Source organism: Mercenaria mercenaria, chromosome 4, assembly GCF_021730395.1.
Source record: "Mercenaria mercenaria strain notata chromosome 4, MADL_Memer_1, whole genome shotgun sequence".
Lineage (NCBI taxonomy): Eukaryota > Metazoa > Mollusca > Bivalvia > Venerida > Veneridae > Mercenaria > Mercenaria mercenaria.
In genome coordinates, this window is record NC_069364.1 from 77,816,954 (window position 1) to 77,838,147 (window position 21,194).

The 21,194-nt window shown below is 34.7% G+C and overlaps 1 protein-coding gene across 1 annotated transcript; it reads right to left on the reverse strand.

Annotated features, from left to right (window-relative positions):
* Positions 1-1,473: 1,473 nt before the first annotated feature.
* LOC123552218 (neuronal acetylcholine receptor subunit alpha-3-like) lies at positions 1,474-8,070 on the reverse strand. Its single transcript, XM_045341698.2, has 3 exons — positions 7,557-8,070; positions 6,618-6,715; positions 1,474-6,411 (listed from the first exon to the last, which is right to left on the reverse strand). Exons 1-3 carry the CDS (start codon positions 7,986-7,988, stop codon positions 5,664-5,666), a joined length of 1,278 nt encoding a protein of 425 aa, XP_045197633.2. The 5' UTR covers positions 7,989-8,070; the 3' UTR covers positions 1,474-5,663.
* Positions 8,071-21,194: the final 13,124 nt, after the last annotated feature.

Consider the following 21,194-nt stretch of genomic DNA (forward strand, 5'->3'; position numbering starts at 1 on the left):
CCGGTAAAAGCAGGTATTTGCAGAATTGAATATCGCGCATGATACAATCATGTTCTGTCGTAAAATTCATAGTCAAGTAAAACTTGAAGTTTTCTTTACCTTCCTGTAAAAGTTATGTTATTCCTTTGGCCATGTTATTCGTATGAAATACAAATGTACAAAATATCAATTTAAGTCCAATGTTGAAATGTTCTATTTTTGATGTTGCAACCAGGTTTAAAACCCAATTGTTAATACCTAAATATCAAGTATGAGAAAACGTAAGCGGTAAGGCCCGACTGGCAGCAAGAAAATACATTTTTAAAATGCAAATTTATCCATTAAAACTGTTATCATCTCATACGCGAGGCCCTCATGGGATTCAAAACTATTCATGGTCTCATTTTCAATGAAACCATCATTTAAATGCTTGTAAAAATACAAATATATTTATACTGTATAAATTCTGGAAACATGCGGCCTGTATTGCACAGATAAATACGAACGGACAGAATATAATTCCGTATTGTACTTTAAATCCTGTACTGTGCATGTTTCCGGACGACCTTTACTAGTTAATATTCACAACCTCAGTTTATTAAATAGCGCACAGAAGAAAAACCCTTTAACATTACTTCATTCGATGCCCATTGGTCAAAAACAAAACAACAAACAAAAAGGTGGAGGTTTATAATAAAGGTGTCACGGTAGCTAGATCTGGGATTTTGTATCCGGCTCTGGTGGATTTTGCTTGGCCGGATTGTACTCGGCGCTAATGCGTCACGTGTAATTCGACCTGGCAAAACACTTTCCAGCTGATAAAGCATTCCAGATCAAGCTACTTTTACAATAACTCTATTATAGTAGCTTGTTGCTCAGCCACTTGTATGGGTTGACTGGTCAGGCACAGCTGATGATTTTTCCACAGATTTCCATTACAAGAAATGTCTTTGTCAAATACCTCAAAATTGAGGGATGTCGTTTAAAAATGTAATTCCTTTAATAAAATAACATGTCAGGCACCAATGAAAAAATAGCAATTTAATATAGACTTAACTAACTGATCCAGTTTTTACAATTTCTATTCAAAACACACCAACCCCTTTTGCTGAATTGCATATAGAAGCCAGAAGCACAATGACACCTCATTTCCTATAGTGACAATTTAAAAGTAATGCATTCAGCAGGCCACGTAAAATATTCCACATTTCGCAAGAAACATTATATTGCTTGGTTTGATACAAGTCTTATGACTGTAAACATTACCTTTTTATCCAGTCAGCTTATGTATCGTTGACTGTCACATTTTCTATCAGTCAAAAGTCGCTTTTTAATAACAATATCTGACCTAAATACCACAAAGCCTTCTCGATGTAATTATTTCAAAATTTAATCAATACAGTCACGTCGTCTCTATAAAGTCGATGTTAATGAGGTTCATAAGCTATAAAGCGATCTAGTACCATTTAATACCATTTAATACGATGGAACAAAAAAACCAAAACAAGGTTCCATTTCCTTTCCATTAGTTTCCAGCTTCTCAAATATCATTATACAAAACAGAACAAGTTTCCAGTTTCTCTGATATCATTATACATAAATAATCAAGTTTCCAGTGCTTTTTTTACATAACATTTATTACCCATCATGTACCATTACATCAATTGCGGCATCATGTAGACAACACTATAGCAATATCTATGCCACGCCTGTTCCACCGTATACGAACCCCTTATGTATATTATTTCATCCAATATTTATATCCGACATTTTGATAGAATATTTTACAAAAACACATTAATGACTAGTCCGATGGGGACCATAAACACAATCTATGTAGCTACAGTGTGGCAATACAAGGATGGCTATACGGTATTTTGTTATTGGGATACTCATGTATTTTTCACTGAAAATATACGTGCTTTATTTAGGCTATTTAACTCAAAGACTTTAAAGAAACTGAAAGAGGCCATTTTATCACATAAAATCTATATGGTTATGGTTATATGCAAAACGAAATCGTGTGTGAAATCGTCCAGTCAAGACTTTGATCATCAAATGCTCATACTATTGCTATTTTGTTTTTATTTCAGTGGAAAGAATAAATAAAAAAATAACTGAAAAGTACAATATGGTACGTCTCCAAATAAAGAATTTTTCGTCTACTTTTACACCTGTATATCCTTTTAATGAAATATTCACACAGTAATTAGTTTAGACAAGGGAATGCAGATGGGCGAAGAAATCCTGAAACTAAAAATGTCTACAGTTTGTATTAATGATTTAACGTCTTATGCAAAAGCGATTTTGGATTTTGCGTAAGCAGATTAACTGTTATGATGTATCTGTTTTACTAAAACTTTGAATTTTGGAATCATTTACATATCATTTACTCTATTTTTCATTACATGTATATAATAATTAATCTAGTTTAGTTTATACTAATATATTTATTTCAGGTTGATTGCGAAGCAAGTTCTACAACTTACATTGATCACATCTCATAACTGATGGCACAATCACCACGAGGGTATGAAAGTTCTCTTTTAATGCCAAACGCCAAGTAAAAGGGCTGTCACTACCATTGTCATGTCTTTGGTTTGATGCGGCCGGGGATCGACAACGACTTCGCGCACTCGAAACTCTACCACTAGCCTATCTAGGTACATATCACGATGCTTCTGCACATCAAGAAACTCACTTATCACTTAAAGACTTACAGAAGTTAAGCTTTTTTAATTTGTCACCCATCATACATATATGCATCATAAACAGTTTACTAATTACGTCAGGCGAAAAGAAACATGGCCGCCATTTTCTGGAAAACACGGTATCGAACATAAGTGTCATGGAGTTATTCCTTAATGAATAAATCAAATAATATTTTCAAGTGTGAACATTGAATTCACTGTGAAATGTCAATGTGATTACGCACATGACACATACATAATTAATAATTAAAATGTTGCCTTGGTGTTGGTATTTGTAAAACTCTAGACCGCTGTTCAACATTAATGACAGTTATTTCGCGCCCACATACACGAATGGTTCTTTTCGCTATTGCATCAGGAACTTTGAACGTTGACAACACAATGTTCGCTTTCAAGCAACGTCTGGTATTATGTTGCACGTGTCTCAAATGTAAACGTGAAGTAGGTAAACACAGGCAACCAACCGGATATTGTGATCTCGAAAATACGCGTTTTTTGAAGTCACGTGATTGAAAATAACTAAAAACCAATAGTTGTTTATACAGATCAGCTCAAGCGAAAATCCCATCCTACTAGATAACAATAAGAGTACCATTGCATCCGACACGAAGTTACATAGCGCCGGTTATTTTCTGTCAAGGAAATTCGTTTTCTGGCTCTGAATCACTAAAAGGAAATTCATGGAGTGACTCGAGATGAAACCTACCTAGCGGAATACACACCTGTATCAGAAAGTGTATGTGTGTATGTCGGTGGGGGAAGGTTACCCACTTCTGGAGTTATTAATACTTTTTGGAAAATGAAAGAATCCTTATCACTTCGTAAAAATGTCCACACGATAACAAATAATTCCATTCATGCATATCGTAGATGAATATTAAATAATAAAGCAGTCCAAATTAAAAAAATTAAAGCTGTCTCCATTCAACTGCCCATCAAAAATAAAGTAGTCCAACCCATTCCAGCTGATCATTTATATATCGTTAATTCTCGATCCATGTGAGAATCACATAATTCATCCTAGATGTGTATATGTTTCCCATTTATTAGAGCTACACATTTGGCAATATTTAATATACTGTCATTTGATTTGTCTTCTATATCAAGTGAACGTGATCTATTTTAATGGTACTTTTAAATAACTCAATATTTATAAAATATTATTTCCCTTTTAGCCTATATTTATATAAGCAGGTGTAATGAAGTATTTCGACCCCCATAGAATAATGACCCCCGGTCATTATTCTACAGAAAAAGTGACCCCCCGGTCATAGTATTATGATATCCAGATCATAGTACTATGACTCCCCCACGTGAAGTAAACTGAACCTCACGAAGAATATTGATTCCCATAAATAAACTACCCCAAATTTAGTGATAACTCATGTACCTAAGGCCTAATTGCTGCATTTTATGCCCCCACTCGGGGGAGGGGGGCATATAGATTTGCCCTTGTCCGTCCGTCCGTCCGTCCGTCCGTTTGACCATTAGCCCCAGATACCATCACTTGACACAGAAATCAGAGCATTCCGCAACGGGAAAAGGGATTCTATTTCTAGACGCTGTATCTTGGTGTATACATTTTTTTCAGGAAATTAACAATTCACAATACGTTCACAAAACACACCAGTGTCAATAATCCCTTCAAACTTCGGTATGAAGTAATTCTTCAGAAGAAAACTGCGCAAGAAACTGCTAGCATAGAACGTAGTATTAATAGAAGTTGCAATACTTAGCAGTGGCAGTAAAGTACGGTAGCGGCAACAATAGAAAGCAGCAGCAGCAGTAGTAGTAGTAGTAGTAGTAGTAGTAGTAGTAGTGGCAGTTGCAGCAGCAGCAGCAGCAGAGGAATAAGTGACAACAACAACAGCAGCTGGAGAAGAAGAGGTAGATGTACAAGACGTATTAGTGGAAGCAGGTATAGTAGTATCGGTAGTAGCAGTTGTAGTAGTAGTAGTAGTAGTAGTAGTAGTAGAAGAAGAAGAAGAACATGTAGTAATAGCAATAGAAGTAGCGGCACCAGTAGTAGAAGTACAATCAAAATGTTAACTATTGGCAATGGAGGGTATTAGAGTTGTAGATCTAGAAACATTGTCCGTTAGGTTTGGTGGGGACCACTTTTTGATAGATATTATCGTCGAAAGTCTTTTTAGGAGCCGGTGTTTTACACGGAAAGAGTAACTGTTTTAAATAGAATAATGTCCGGGAATCGATATTGTATGAGAGTTCGAATCTAGTAATTTCGGCAGTGAGTATTTTACATGGAAGGAGTCGCTTTTTCTATAGAATAATAACCGGGGTCGTTATTCTATGAGATTCGAAGGGAGTCATCTTTAGGGAGTCAGTATTTTACTTGGAGGGGTCAGTTTTTTATAGAATAATGACCGGGGGTCGTTATTCTATAGAGTTTTCAAAGGGAGTCAGTTTTTTATAAGGGAGTCAATATTTTACAGGAAAGGAGTCACATTTTCTATAGAATAATGACCGGGGGTCGTTATTCTATGGGGGTCGAAATACTTCATTACACCGGCCCTCATGATACCAGCATCTATGTTACCCTCGTTTTTTGTGTCTCTCTTTTTATATTTCCCAACTAAAACAGCTTAAAATGCAGTACTCATTTTACATGTACATACAAGGGATATATCTCGAAAACATTGTTCTATAACACCTGAGACATATGACCGGCAATGAAAAGTCAAATCCCTTTTGATCAAATATCTTTCGCTGACAAATTTAAAACTTTAACTCCGAGTCAAAGGAATGCGATACGCGAATGAATTTCTTGTTCTGTGACACTCTTTTCCTTCAAGAAAAGTACGGAATGTGAGTGTCAACGTGAACTGATCTGTAATGTCGTCGAAAAAAATGCATTTGGATAATACTATAGTAGCTAAAATATATACAATTTAAATGTGCCTGTATACAGAAAAACAATATATCGCAGCTATCAGAAAACCCTACAGTTTTTTTTTAATTTTGAATCATGAGAACAAAGAAAGAAAAAGTACAGAGAATAACTAATGTTAGAAAAAGAATAAATATTATTGTGTCAAGGCGTTGGAAAACCATTGCCCATGTGTACGGCTTATCAGTTCCCGTAATCTCACCATTTTCTACTTTATTTAACTCATCCGTTTCTAGATCTGTAGAAGCCATAACTTTATTTTCATTTTTTGGAGTGAGAAACTTCCACGGGCATGGCTGGTTACCCATAACAGCAACAAGTTTCGCTTGCAGAACTGTGTAGAATACGGATAGGACGCTTAGAAACAATAGAATAGTGATAAAGAGCACAAAATAGGAGATTTGAAGAGAGTTTTGGGGTAAGGTATTACTTATAATTGTGATGAATATTCCATAAGACAAAAATATGGTGATTGCAAACGATCCCTTTTCTCCAGATCCTATCGGAACCAGAAAAATACATACGTTCAAGAATGCCAACATGAGCAAAGGCATGATCAAAGTGAATGTTGTAAAGCCAGCACGCCTCTGCACGTGAAACTGAATATCAATAAAGTTCGAATTGTACTTTCTGTATTGCTTCTTTACAATTTTCATGATCTTCCAGGCAGTGTTCTCCGTATATTCGTCCAAAGTGACCTCATTGTGATGACTGAGGACAACACTTGTCACAGTTTCATCAGACACGTAGAAGGTAATCGTGCATATCTGCTTGTCGAATGGATAGTACTTGATATTTACATCGCAAACCACACTGTATGAAAGACAAAGAGAACAATCATGTTGAAATATTAAGGCCATTTTAGACAGATTTTTTTGAAGATGTTATTTATAGACAAATGTCACATATACAGATGCAGTCCAAACTATGCTGTTATCAAAAAGTACGATAGTACACATTTATATATTTTATACAGAGACAAATGATATATTTATAACAACTGTGTAAAAATATTATACCTGTAAATTCCTTCTGGCACCCATTGTACATCACCCGCCGATGACACCTTTGCGATGTCGGTTTCCATGTTTCCAACCACACCATCGCCATTAACTGTCTGTAAAGTATAATTGGTTTTGATCATTACATAAAGGAATAAAGGAAAAAGAACCAGTCGGAACTTCTGATATTTTTCATGGTCAAAAAATACAGGACATTGATAATAATATGTTTTCCTCGACAGGTGAATCCATTATACGCGCTTAAAAGTAACAAATATGTAATATATTTAGCTATAGCCAGTCTAAAAATGGTCCCCTAACATAATGATTTAAAAATTCTCTCTTAAGTATGTCACATAGGACATGAATTAATATAATTCATTAGGAACGAACTTATCTTTAGTGGCACAAAGAGTTGGAGTAGCGAAAAGGACTCAGATGCATTTGAAACAGTTTTTAACTTAAATGGTATAATGTCATTTCGTCAAAAATATAAGTGTGTCAAATAAAGAATGAAAAGAAAAGCTAAAACCAAGGAACGCACGTCAGATAAATATAGTTTTATTTAATCTTTTCTTGATCAATCTTTTGTATAGTTATATATAAGAGTTTTTCTGGTACGTACACTAAAATGATAACAAAACAAGTCTTTGTTTTTATTCAAATGAGCCGTGCCATGGGAAAACCAACATAGTCGCTTTGCGACTAGCATGGATCCAGACCAGCCTGCGCATCCGCGCAGTCTGGTCAAGATCCATGCTGTTCGCTAACAGTTTCTCCAATTCCAATAGGCTTTAAAAGCGAACAGCATGGAGCCTGACCAGACTGCGCGGATGCGCAGGCTGGTCTGGATCCATGCTGGTCGCAAACCCACTATGTTGGTTTTCCCATGGCACGGCTCAAATGTCGTTGTGCACTTCAACTTGATTAAATTCATAAGAAGTTGAACTTTTTTACCTTTAATATAATCAAACTAGGTGTCCACATTTCCTTTGTTGGTATTTTTACATTATTTGTATGTGCATATTCTTCTTCTTTCCACGTCAGGAGTTCATCCTTCCACCACACCCGAAAGTATCCAAGAATTGAAAACTTCTGCCCCACTGTGTCAAATTCTAACAGGCTCATTGGCACAAACTGTGCTGACACATTCACTGGTAGAGATTGGTCCTGTATAGGACGTATCCTTGTATCGTAATCGTCAAGAAGATCTTTGAAAAGATTCTTCATTATAGTGACGTCTCCAAAAACTAAGTCAAAATCGTAATCAGTCGGCATCATGTAGAACACCTCGTTAATAAATGAGTCATTCTGTCCTATAGATATATTCACTGAAAGTGCCAGTTTTTGAAAGGTCGCTAATGAAACTAATATGTACAAAATCATCATATCTTGATATTTGTTATCTTTTCAATTTTGTATATAAATAAAGTATCCTGTATATATACTAAATGGAGTACCACCAGCTTTGTTTGTTCCTATCTCGAAACTGCATAGAATGAGCTTCTGTGCATATAAGGAAAAGGGGCGTTTAAAATGACGCAATTAAACTGTTACTTTTGAAAATACTTTTGTCGGAAAGAGTGTACGTTTATAATCATTTCTCCTGGATTAAATGGTATATATCGGAGACTGTTAACAGCAAATATTAGGGTTTTAAGCGCTTATTTTCAAATACTTGCACAGCGCTGATCTGGATGCTAATGTAAGAATGGGGTAATTTGTTTAGCTCAACCCGGGAAACGGACAAGACAAAAAGCGAACTTTCCGGCGTAAACTTCTAGTTTATTATGGTTTTTTATTGTGTTCTGTTCCAAATGAGTAAGCAAACTATAATAACCCCATAATTTCCATATGATCATTCGAATTATATCGCGAAGATAACTGATTTTCCGGGTAGCCTTTTTCGTTAGAACGGAGCACTTCGGCGCACACAGCTCAATTCAGTTCTCTGGGCATTGCCGGGAAGCTAAGCAAATGCCTAGCCGGTTGTCTGTGGCGAAATGGCGGACGCCACATGAAAAGTGAAACGAATTGACCACATGATTGCCAGATCACGTGAAGGTAAAAATAATTTTCCTTGTTCTAATATAACGCACGCATTGTAATAATTACAGGAAATGCTAACCGATGTTAAGCGTAATTTCAAGTACAAAAAATATCAGGTTGCATTAAATTTTTCATTGCATACAAAAGTGATATTACTGTCTTAACAGCCCTCAGCGCAACTGAACTTTCTGTCCATTTATATAATTCAGTAAACAGATTACGACCGAATAATTGCTTTCAATATAGATGAATAAATCATGAAATGAATTCATATGATGGGAACGATTGATGCGGTAAATGTGCGAGTATTGTCTAAAATGTCAATTAACTCCCACAGGGAATTAAGCAATACTTTAGAAACCAAATAATATTCTAAAACAGATTGGTTCTGATTTAGAAGTGTCTTTTATTACTGAAGTATTAGGTGATTTTATCTGTCATTTAAAATACAGACGAAACAAAACACATCACGCTATAATACTGGCACTTTTCTGATTTAGAACATACAGTGGATATGTTAATGACTTTATCACTCAATTCAGTTCTCGAGCGATAACAATTACCGACGATTTGTCTAAGTAATGCCATTATTTGCGATACGTTAGTAGAGGCATATCAGAAACTCAGATTGATTAGGCAATACGGATAATCCAATAAAATTTTGAAGTGTCTTGCAACCATCTATTTAACGTAATTAAAATCTAAAATCTAAGTCTGAAAACGTAAAATATATTGGGTTTTTATCAGATTGGTTGGAATTACTAATTCGAACCCAGTATTGATCTGTTAAAAATCTCATGTGGGGAAGTTGGCAGTTACTTGCGGAGAACAGGTTTGTACTAGTACAGAATCCAGGAACACTGGTTAGGTTAACTGCCCGCAGTTACATGACTGAAATACTGTTGAAAAACGGCGTTAAACCCAAAACAAACAAACAAACAAACAAACTGTTAAAAATCAATTAAGTTTTGATCGTTGCTGTTAGGTAATTTAGATATTAAAACAATTGTAGCTTTTGAAAAACAATCTTTTCCATGAATATTATTTAACTTGCTTAATGAGGAGTTAGGGTTGGAAGCACAAGTAGGCGGGGGTTATTATTGAAATCGTGGCAAAAGGACAGAATATAGGTGAATGTTTTGTGTATGAATTTATTGAGTGTTTTAATTGTCATTTAGAATACAGAAATTTAGAAAAAAGATAATGACGTTTTGTTTTCCATTTACCCACTCTGGTGCAGATATTTGTAAAAAAAAAAAACAGCATTCTCAGACCAAAAAATACTTGCATAACCAACGAAGGGAAACGAAGAATGCAACGTCGTCAAAAACCAACACAAATGAATTGTCCACGCAGAAATTTACAATTTTACTAATAAAACATTGCATTTTTTTTCGAAAAAGTGAACAGTTCATAAATAGGGCTTGAGGAGTACCAAACTTCTGTCTAAGAAAGCGTGTTTGGACGTTTATTTGTGAAATAAAAACAATACCGGTATAAGATTAGAAAGAGATTCTGAGAAAATATTTCTTTTATGTTTTGAGAAATTTGGAAACACGTGCGGTTTCAATGTTTAATGGCGTTCTTTTAAAAAATAAAAGTTGTTGCGTCTACAAAGAACTGCTGGTATTTCAAAGATGTATTTTATCAACGACTGTGCCAAAACTATTGCCATAATCATTCATATTACATAACGTGTACTGCTGTGTTTGTTAGCCATGTCATATGTTATTATTTTTCAAATTTATATATGTTCTCAAAAGTTAACGAGAGTGATCTTTAAAAAAAGATGGTCAGCGCAGTGTAGTTTCAAAATAATATATATATAAATTTGGTAAGTGTTCGCCTTTAAAAACTTGAATTTGAAGGTCTGTTATTAGGAATACTGGTGTGGCTATAGGAATGCTTTCCGTCCGTCCGTCTTTCCGTCCGCAAATCTGGATCCTGCGGTAACTAAAAAAGTATTCAAGCAAGGTTTATAAATATTGGTTTATAAATAGAGGGTAATATGTAGATAATGCATGTACATGACTTATGCTTATAAATCATATGTCAAGGTCACTATTGAAGGTCAAGTAAAATTGTTTCTGCTCCATAACATGTATATGCATTAATAGATTATCAAACGTTCCACATGATCAGACAATGTGTCAACGCATGATCTATGCTTGTCGGTTAAAGGTCAATGTCACTGTTCAATGTCAACATTTTCTGTGTCTCTAATGTACCTTGATAACTGGATGATGTTTTATTTTGTTGTGTGACAAAACGGTTTAAAAACACGCTTTTATTTGACAAGAAGATGGTAGTGATTTTTAATTAGCAGACAGTTAATTAAGATAAAGTCAAGCTTCGATTTCAAAATACAGTAACAGTTTACTTACTACACTTCGCGCTTAAAATAACACCAAAAACAATACCGTATTTAGTCGGATCTAACGAATAATAAGAAATGAACATCATACTATTTGCATTTATCTGAACAAGTACAATAATTGACATATATGGACAAAGCGCTTTTAATTTCGTTAATCTAACATACAAGAGCTGTTGTATGTATGGAGCTATACACCGATACACTCATTGCAGCTCCCACGATGCGGCAATCACCATCGGTTTTCGTTTGGTGGAGGTTTATTGAAGCATTCATGCAAATACTGACCATCCTAATGATGTTCGGACAACCTTTACCACGAAAATCGTACATTTTTATTACTCTCTTAACAATGCCCGACTGAAATATAGGAAACAAACTTGCAAACGACTCGATAACATTTATTTATGATAAAAAATTGTGTTTCGGAAACTATATGCTTCGTGTGATCGAATAGAATGAATTATATATGACTTGTCACGCATTTATTTCATTCCGTCACCTCCAATGTCAGTTTTATACCACGCTTTTGTTTGGACAATAGCTTAGGAATTCATGAAGGAATTTCTATTATTTTGCAGAAATGTTTGCTTAAATTTGACAGTACTGGCGCACATGAACCACGGATCTTATATCAAAGGTTAATATCGTACCAGATCTTGTCTGGCACGTATGTAGCATAACTTTGATATAATATAGCAATGTTCAGTCTGAGGTTTTATCATATTTAATGAGATAGTCTGTCGTTTTTTAACTTAAAATATGTTGTTGTTTGAAATTAATATTTAGAATTACACCAAAATTCGTCTGTAGCATCCTTGAATGGACATCTTTCAAGTTTGTTAAAATGGTTCCGCTAAATATCCTTATACAATTTTTCATGAGCATCTTGATGGATGTTGAACAAACTCGGACTATAGCACCCATTCCTTATTATGAACTCTCTAAATTTTGTTAAAATAGTTCGCTTGACCTTTTTAGGGACTGAACTGAACTTAAATTTTAAAAATCTTTTATGTTCCACTTGATAGATCTTAGCAAAGCTTTGTCCGTATCATTCTTGTTAAGACTTTTCTCAATAATGTATGTCCAAAAGGTTCCACTTCAACCCGTTTAGAGGCCACTAGAGATGAGAATAGAAGTATCTTGAAACGACTTCTTCCAATGAACCACCATACGGTTCCTTGTCAGGCATAGTTTGTGAAATCCTTGTTTCTCAAGTTTATTCAAATTGTTCCGTTTGGCCACTTAATACGGATACCAAAACTTAACCTAAAACAGGGGCATTATCATCTGGGTGGTTAAGGTCAAAGACTGATATGGGCTCGATCGTGTGCGGTAGCTATCCAGCTGACAAACGGAAGGTCGGTGGCTTGCTCCACCCCACCCAGGTGACCGCTTGTGCCTGAAGTATTGCAGGTAAAGGCACCAGGAATCTTCTTCTGCTACGAAAAGCTGGATAATCGCCATATGATCTATTACTTTTTTGTGCGACGTTAAATCGAACAAAAACAAATAGATTTCTTTACACCTTTCTCTCGGCAACAACTTAATGAACCTTTATCAATATCCATTCCTTTAAAGTTTATTTAAACCGTTTCGCAAGACTGCGTATAGCTGCCGATAAAGCTAACAATAAAAATAACTTGAAGAACTGTTGTATGATTTGTACAGCAATGTTGGTCAGCAGAATCCTTGGACTATTATTTGGTTGTAGTTTTGTTTCAAGTTTATATTTTGTTTCAATTTTAAGTTGTTTCTTCATTCGGCGAGTTGCTGTTTGTGGTTCATCAGTTGTATTTATGTATTGATGGGTTCAAGAGAGTTTCTGAGGTGTATAAAGTTATATTCTGTTGTTTGGTTGCGAATTGTTTAGAATATATATTTTGTTTTGAGTTTTGACACCGATAATGGTTCTTTTTAAAGCTTGTACTGGCCGAGCATAAGTACTGAAATACTGGCGGTATTATGTTAATCATAAATACCTGTGATAAAGCTTGCTAATGATGCAGTCCAAATTAAGATATGATTTATGGAAAGAATAAGTGTTGTGTATGTTTAGGTGTAACTAATACCAGCTTTTTGTAGTCGTGACATTGGCATCCGTGGAGCACAAGAGCATGACGTGCCCAATGTATGGTATTGTGATATCTTATTGTCTGTAGTCCATCCGCCGGCTCTTCAAACAACATCTCATTACATGGAAACTGTTGAAAAGTGGCATGTATATTTCTTTGGCAGACTTCTTTAAAAGTTATATACACAGTTTTGCTTGATTGCACATAGGGGTCACCAGAGCCCATAATATGGAATTGCTTTCTAAACTGACTTTCACAATTGGTTTATTTAATTTAAAATATTTAATAAGCGAGCTTAAAATTGCCTTATTGTTAATGTGGGTAATTCGGAACATTTGGGATTTTTTTTCTGTCTTAGTGAAGTCTTACTTCATTGGTGATAGGAATTTGTTACATTTATTCTGATTGGTCAAATAAAGTTGTTTTGTTGAGGCCTGGTCTCTTTTTTGATTTCTATAGTATTTGTTACTGTTGTAAGTGATTTTGACTTGGTCACACGTTTTTGAAGTTAAACATGCTCAAAAATACACCCACTCTAAACATAGATATGAGTTTGTAAGCCAAAATATCAAATTTCAACTTATTTGTTGCCTGGAAACTAGAAATAATTTCAGATAAGCAGATTAAATCGAAAGAAAGAAAAGGTAGGCTAGATCTCTTAAAAAGAATAATGTATCTTAGTTCTACTTACAGTTTTTCTATCCTTAGGTCATATTACGCAGTAGTGTTAAGAGAAATAGAACTTCCATTACCTTGAAATTGCCGTTCTGAATAAAGTTAACATAACTAGAAGTTCAAAGGTTAAAGGTAAAGGTAAGGGTTTTTTATGGGGATGTGTTAACAAACTTCGTAAGATCTTGAGTCATGGTAATTTTCCAAATGTATTTGGTAAAATTATAAAACGTTTTATTAAAAGAGGTTACGACCCAACTGTTTTGAGACATACCGCATGTTTAGTGTTCAACCCGTTTACAGTTGGACACTACGCTTCCCTTTTTGATTGTGTCTGACGGAAGAGGGGGAGGACTCTATGATAAGCAGTTTTTAAATCTTACCAGGACTGAACTGTTTTGATATCTGTCTTCTGGCCTGTTTCGTCGGGCCCTTAAGGATGTTTCTCTTGTTGCTCTGTCTTTTGAAAAGGCATTGAGTACATATGTTTTTGGTTCTAAAGGTTTGCTTTATATATATATATATACACGAGCATTTTTGTGTTTTACATGTCATGCCTTTTTGTTTCCATTACGTGTGTTAGAGATTCACCTGGAGGGGATTACTTTTATTTACACTGTCCCGTGTCTTTGGAACATGGTGGGGGTAAGAGTGAGGTTGGGTGCGCACCATAAACCGGTTTAAGCTCCCCAGTGGTGTTTTTGCCACTGACCGTTCCAAGGCGGTGCCCCACTGTGTTCCTTTCTTTGTTCGTTTTGTCCTCGTGTGTTGGCTGTGTGTGTGTGTGTGTTGTGCAGGTCTGCGTGCTGTAGGTTTCGTTTTGCGGAGGCTGCGATTTTGGTACGTGGCATTCCCTGTTTGATATTTGTCTTTGTTTTTAATATTTATATAAAACAAAAGGGGATGAAAATAAAAATAAAAGTCCCATTTGGTTTTGTTCTCCATATCAGAGAAATAAATGTCCCCATAAGACAGGTCACACAGTTGTTGTGAAAGGTCAGGTGTGATTTGCACAACATATTTGTGCCACTTGTTGACAGAAAAATCACAAAAATATGCAACGCCCAGAAAGTTCTTCTGCTTGTATTCATATGACTGCATGATGTTGGGATTCAAGTCCCGAAATTATCTATGAGAATAAAATTGAAGATTGTTTTCTACCAAGCTTCTATTATACAGCACAAAATTCAGATAACAAAGATAAACAGTCAAGGGCAAGTGATTCAGGTCAATCAGTTATTTTAAACAAAAAGATATTCAGTAATCATACTACAACATGTAACATTTGTGTGATGAGCAATAATAAATTGAATTTCAGAGAAGTAGGAGATAAAGTAAGAATCCATGAGTTAGTTATACAATCAGGCAAATATAATTACAATGGTTGTCTTTTCAGAGTAAATACTAAAATTGATACTAATTATTTAAGACTTATGTTGAATAATTTTGATTACAAAGATATTTTAGGTATGTGATTTCATAGAATTTGGTTTTCCCATTGGTTTCACAGCAGATGGAAATAACTTACCTTTGCCCAAATCCCTATGGCAATATAAAAATTATAAAGGTGCGGAAGAATTTTCTTCGCATATCGAGAAGAACTTGGTGAAAGAAATGAATGAAAATGCAATTATTGGAACCTTTAAAACATATCCTTTTAGTAGTAGTTTATTAATTTCACCTTTAAATACCGTGCCCAAGAAAGAAATCAATGATAGACGAGTTATTTTAGATCTTAGTAGTGCTACACAATGTGCTGTAAGTAATAGAAAGAGCATTGAAACTCGAGGGTAAACGATTTGTACGAGGGGGCGTAGCCCTCGAGTATAAATCGTTTACCCGAGAGTTTTAATGTTCTTTCTGTTTTGTATCATAGCCTTCCATATATGGTAGTTGTAGGCGTTCCTCATTGCCATATACAGCAGTTCAGTGAGTACTTAAAATCCTTGCTTTACAAATGTGTAAAGCCCAGGTAAAATAAACCAATGCGAGAGCAGAAAATGAATAAAATACACTTCGTTGTCTACTGTTCCAATCACGTTGGCGTTGATACAAATAGTTTTATAGATAAAGATATGTATTTAGGAGAAACTGTTTCATTAATATTCCCTAACGTAAATGATTTTGTTCAACTCATTCTTGCTAAAGGCCAATATTGCTAATTATTTAAAAAAAATTATCAAGAGCTTACAGACAAATAAATATTTGTCCTTCTGATTATAATCTGCTGGCTTACATTTGGAAAAAGCATATATTTTGTGATGTGGTATTGTCAATGGGACTAAGGAGTGCAGCTCAGATTGTCAGAAGGTCACCAATGCCACAGTATTTATTCTTTTATGTTTAGGTATCCCTGTTTGAATTATTTAGATGATTTAGCAGGAGCCGAAAAAATAGAGAATGCACAGTTTGCATATCTCACTTTAGGTCAAGTATTGTCAGAATCTGGGTTACAAGAGTCTGTTAGTAAAGTTGCCCCCCTTGTCAAATTATGCCATTTTTAGGAGTTCTTTTTAATACAGTTAAAATGACAATGGAAATTACCACTGAAAGGTTAAAGGAAATTACAGATTTGATTAAAACTTGGTTAAATAAGGATACAGCTGCTTTGAAAGAGGTACAACGTTTACTGGGTAAATTGTTAGTAGGTTACTGAACTGGTTAAGGGAGTTGTATGGAAGAGACAACTTACAACAATCTCACATTCTTTCTGAAGTTAAAAAGGAATTGCCTTGGTGGAATGAGTTTTTCCCTTTGTATAATGGGGTTTCATTAATGTCATTGGGTGAATGGTCTGAACCAGATCAAATTTTTTCTTCAGACTCATGCTTAGAGAGTTGTGGTGGATACTGGGAAGGTAATTACTTCCATTCTGAATTTCCTGTCCATATTTTAAACAAAAAATACATTTAGGGGCATTAGAAATGTTATCATTAGTGGTATGTTTGCACTTGTAGGGGAGATTCTTCAAATACCGTGGTATCATTGTGTTATGCGACAATTTGTCTGTTTGCATTGCATTGAATACAGGAAATGCTAGGTGCTCCTTTTTACAATCCTGTCTCCGAGAAGTATGTTTTATAGCTGCAATAAATGAATTTGAGATACGTGCCCAACATATCCTTGCAAATGAAAATCGCATAGCTGATTGTCTTTCAAAGTGGCATAAGAATGATAGTTATCAAAAACAGTTTATTGCTTTAGTAAAGGATAAAAATATTACAGAATGTACTGTTGTTGATAATGATTTTGAGTTCAAAAATAATTGGTAATTTATTTGTTTCCTTACAGAGTCAAAAATTAAGACTTTAAAAGCTGATCTTTCAAAATCCAACAGAATAGCATATGCAGAAGGATCCAGGAGAAATTAAAACATTCAGTGGGAATCATTTTTTCTATTTTGCACTTATTTTAAATTTTGTGCATTGCCAGCAGATACAGAGACTTTGCAACTATATGCTCAATTTTCGAGTAGGACATTTAAATCTGTAGAATCTATTAAAAACTACATCAGTGGAGTTAAAATCATGCATTTACATAAGACATGTGACTGCTGTCAAAATTAGAACACAGGTCAGCTTGAGAAGTTTGTTGAATGGCTACTTAAGGCAAGTGGCTACATAATAAAGGTGATCTGTAAGGCAGGATTTACTCTATGCCTCTATCACAGTTCTGTAGACAATATTGTTATTAAATGTAAGTCTCTCTGTATATCCATTTCAGCTTAAACCGCATCACTTCGACCTAGTTTTATTTACCGAATTACTTTTTCTTATTTCTATTGTATACCTGTGCGTATGTTTGTATGCCGAGCTCGGTGCTGGAAATCGAGTGGTTGGGTAAGTTGCTTGCTCCGCCACAATTTTATTTTTGATATTTATATTCAATTACGTACGTTTATGTAATTTCCAACGACATGAAAAGTCATAATGTACATTCTTCATGTCTTTCAAACCTTCAAACCTTGCCTAAATTAAAAGTATGGTTAAGATTCGAAACTCAATGAAAGGTTGTTGTTTTTTTATCTTTTTGTGCAAAATCAGTCCAAGTTGAATACTTGCTCCTGATATAGATCTATCTGGAAGTGTATTTTTTCTGTTTCATTGCATGTGTAGGGCAAGCTGGACATTTGTACTATTTTCTGCATCAAAAATAAAGCGCACTCGGAACAACTACAGATAAAACACATTCAGGGCTGTTTTTCGATTCAGGGTTTACTTGTGTATGAACACCTGAAAAATATAATAAAAATTAAATATAAGTACAAAGTGGTAGATCGCGGAGTGAAAAGGTAATTTGTTTCTTTTACATAAAAAAAAACGTACCAGAATGTTTTCTTTGGTAGCATATTCTAATTTTACTCAGGGTAGCCCAGCCCCTCACCCTCAGTTTGAGAGGATTGGACACAGCCTGCCACATTTTCCCCTGACGGCGCTTTACCTATACCATCCAAATTGCAGAATAACCTCACAGTGATGCGCCTACTTATTTGCCTAGGTAAAATTAAGTCGTTCGGTACAGGCATGTTGATATCTAAGTTTCAGTTTATTTTTTGGACAGGATTACCCCCTCCCCCCTTGTCCCTAGCTCCTTTGGTTTTTAAGACTCTTCAGAAAGTTTCTTTCACAAAATAAATACCAAGGCAGAAGGATTTGGAAAAAAGTCTAAATCGCAAAATCTTGTTAGTTATAAAAACTGAATAAAATTTTACTAAACATAATATGCAAGATATATAACTCTCTATAAAATGTTTTAAGCCGTGTTCTTCCATATCCTGTAGGCAAATGCTGATGTACTTCCAATGCAAAGGACATATTCGTGGAAATAAATAAATTAAAAAATAACTTTTGGATGAAATTCGTTAAAAGTTTCCTTCCTTAGGTAAAACGAGTACGAGCTTGAAAAAAGCGTTTTATCTGTTCATGTGTAATGTAAGGTAGGATTTTATTACGTACAAATTAAATTCTGTCTTTACACGCTAGTGAATCAAACCGATTGACCATGTGTGTTGATAATTTATGAAACATCAAACTTTCATACATTTTATACATATATTGCACATTTCTGTTGCGGACGTTCCTATATTCCTATAACTAATACTAACATTACACATTTACAATTGTTATATAGTGTTATGGTCAGTTGCATCAAATCAATTTTTAATGTTATTCCATACCTATATAAATGCTTTCTTTCAGTCGCGTGACGATACAATAGAAACCAGTATTGTTCTGTGTTATTCAAAATTTATTCACGGTCTTTTTTTTTAAATCCAGAAAGGCCATAGTTTTCTCGTATCGAACTAGAATCCAAAATAACCATATTTTTTTCATATTGGATAGGACAACTCTTCCGATTCCTTAATGCAATGAGTCGATCGGGATTACTTTCCTTGTATAATGCCACTAAAGACACCACGAAAATTAAAATTCTAACACTTTTAAGACTTTCTTTTGTATAAATAAATTGGATTTTATCGTGTATTGTCTTTCGCAAAATGACCTACTTCTGGCTATTCCGCCTAAAAACATCTGAACAAAACATATAATTATGAGCACTTAGGTTCTAAGTTAGAACTTTTCCTATCCGATTATTATAGTTTCGGTTAAAACATTGAAGAAAAGTTGTTTTGATTTTTATTGGCGCTGGAGTAAAAGCCTGGTAACGCACACATCTAACATTAGCATACATATTATGAGAGAAAAATATCAGCTTCTTGTTGATTGTATTTGGAAATAGTTCCAGCTGTTATTTAATAATGTGAGAATATTTACCTTTCTGTCATGTCTTTCTTTTATTATGGTATGAAATTAAGAGGTAATTCAACAATTGTGTCGGCTAAAATACTGAATTCTACTGGACTCGTACACAGTAGCAATAACCCTTCTTTGGACTCAGCATTCGCCTCGTCCAAATATTGGTTATTACTGCTGTGTACTCGTCCAATAAAATTCAGTGTTGTACTCAACACTGTCAAATAACCTCATAATAATTTTTACTTTTTCAACTTCTGTAAAAACGTCATTAGATAACCATTGGTAATTATCTCCCTTGTGTTGAATTCTTTTATTTCAATGATATTTTAAAATCATGGGATATTTCAGAAATCTGTTAAATCAGTCAATAGCAGATAATTATAAGTTCCAGGCCCCGTACTCATTTTGAATTGCTACTGTATGTTTAATCATTCTTATGTTAAACGTTTAATTTCAGTTCAATTTTATTTCGATGTAAATGAGATGTGGAACCAAAATTTGTAGTTCTGTTTGGCGCCATATAACCTATACTGTGTTGGTGCGCCGTAAAAACCAAACAAATAAATAATTTCAGTTCAAATCTAGCGAAATGTAAAAATCTAAATGGCTTGCTGGTCAATGAGCAAAAGTATCATAAATAAATAATCACACACATCTTATTAAACTACATTCAGATTATGGATACCTATAGTCATTAGACGAGGCGGTCAGTGGATGACTCCTATTACATTGCAAGTTAGTAAGTGAAAGGTCAAGGTTACATTTACTTCGGGATTGAAAACGGATTTTGCTTCTATCTAAAATCCTTCCTAATTCATTTATTTGATATTCGAGGTCAACAGATGACTCGTAATATTTTAGGTCCAATACCTTAAGGTCACAGTGACCTTGAAATTGGAAACGATTTCCAGTCAATATCTGGAGAACATTTAGGTTTACAGCTGTCAAGTTGTGTAGACAATCGCCTGCCATTATTGCTTTAAGACTCGGTTCTTAAAGACACAAGGTCACAGTGACTTGGGATAACGATGCCTGTTTATCAAATACTACACAAGTCTTGTGCCTATTGCCTTCAAACTTCATATGATGTCTGCCTGTAGCCAGCTGATGACTTTCGTTATCCTTTCAAAAAAAGATCATTAGGTCAAAGATAAAGATCAAAGCGTTCTTGCTGATATATATGCTATACAAATAGCTCTTCTTTAATTGTTAATTTTCTCGTCGTACAATAAAATATGGTAAAAACGTTGGCACTTATATCTTCAAAGGAACCGAATAACAAACTATTTTTCACTTAATTGATTTAACGCCCTTTTTTAAGAGCATCTAAACATTTGTACGGAAGTGGTGCAATTGAATATTTGTCATATTCGTTCGAGTCGTTTTTAATATATTCTGTCAAAAAATTAGGACATGCTTTTGATTAGGTAATAATTTTTGAATACTTACATGCGCTGACTTCAAAACGCGGCCGTTGGAAATTACCCTTGCTTTGTGTTAAGTAACTACATTTTTAAGATAGTCTAATTAATGTTAAGCAAAATATGCTGATAAGACAACACTCTTACTGATGATTAAACAAGTCATTCCAATAGTGTTTCAACTATTACATCATCAGGTTTACTTGGTGTGTTTTATTAGTTATTTCTAGTTTCGCATGTGTCAG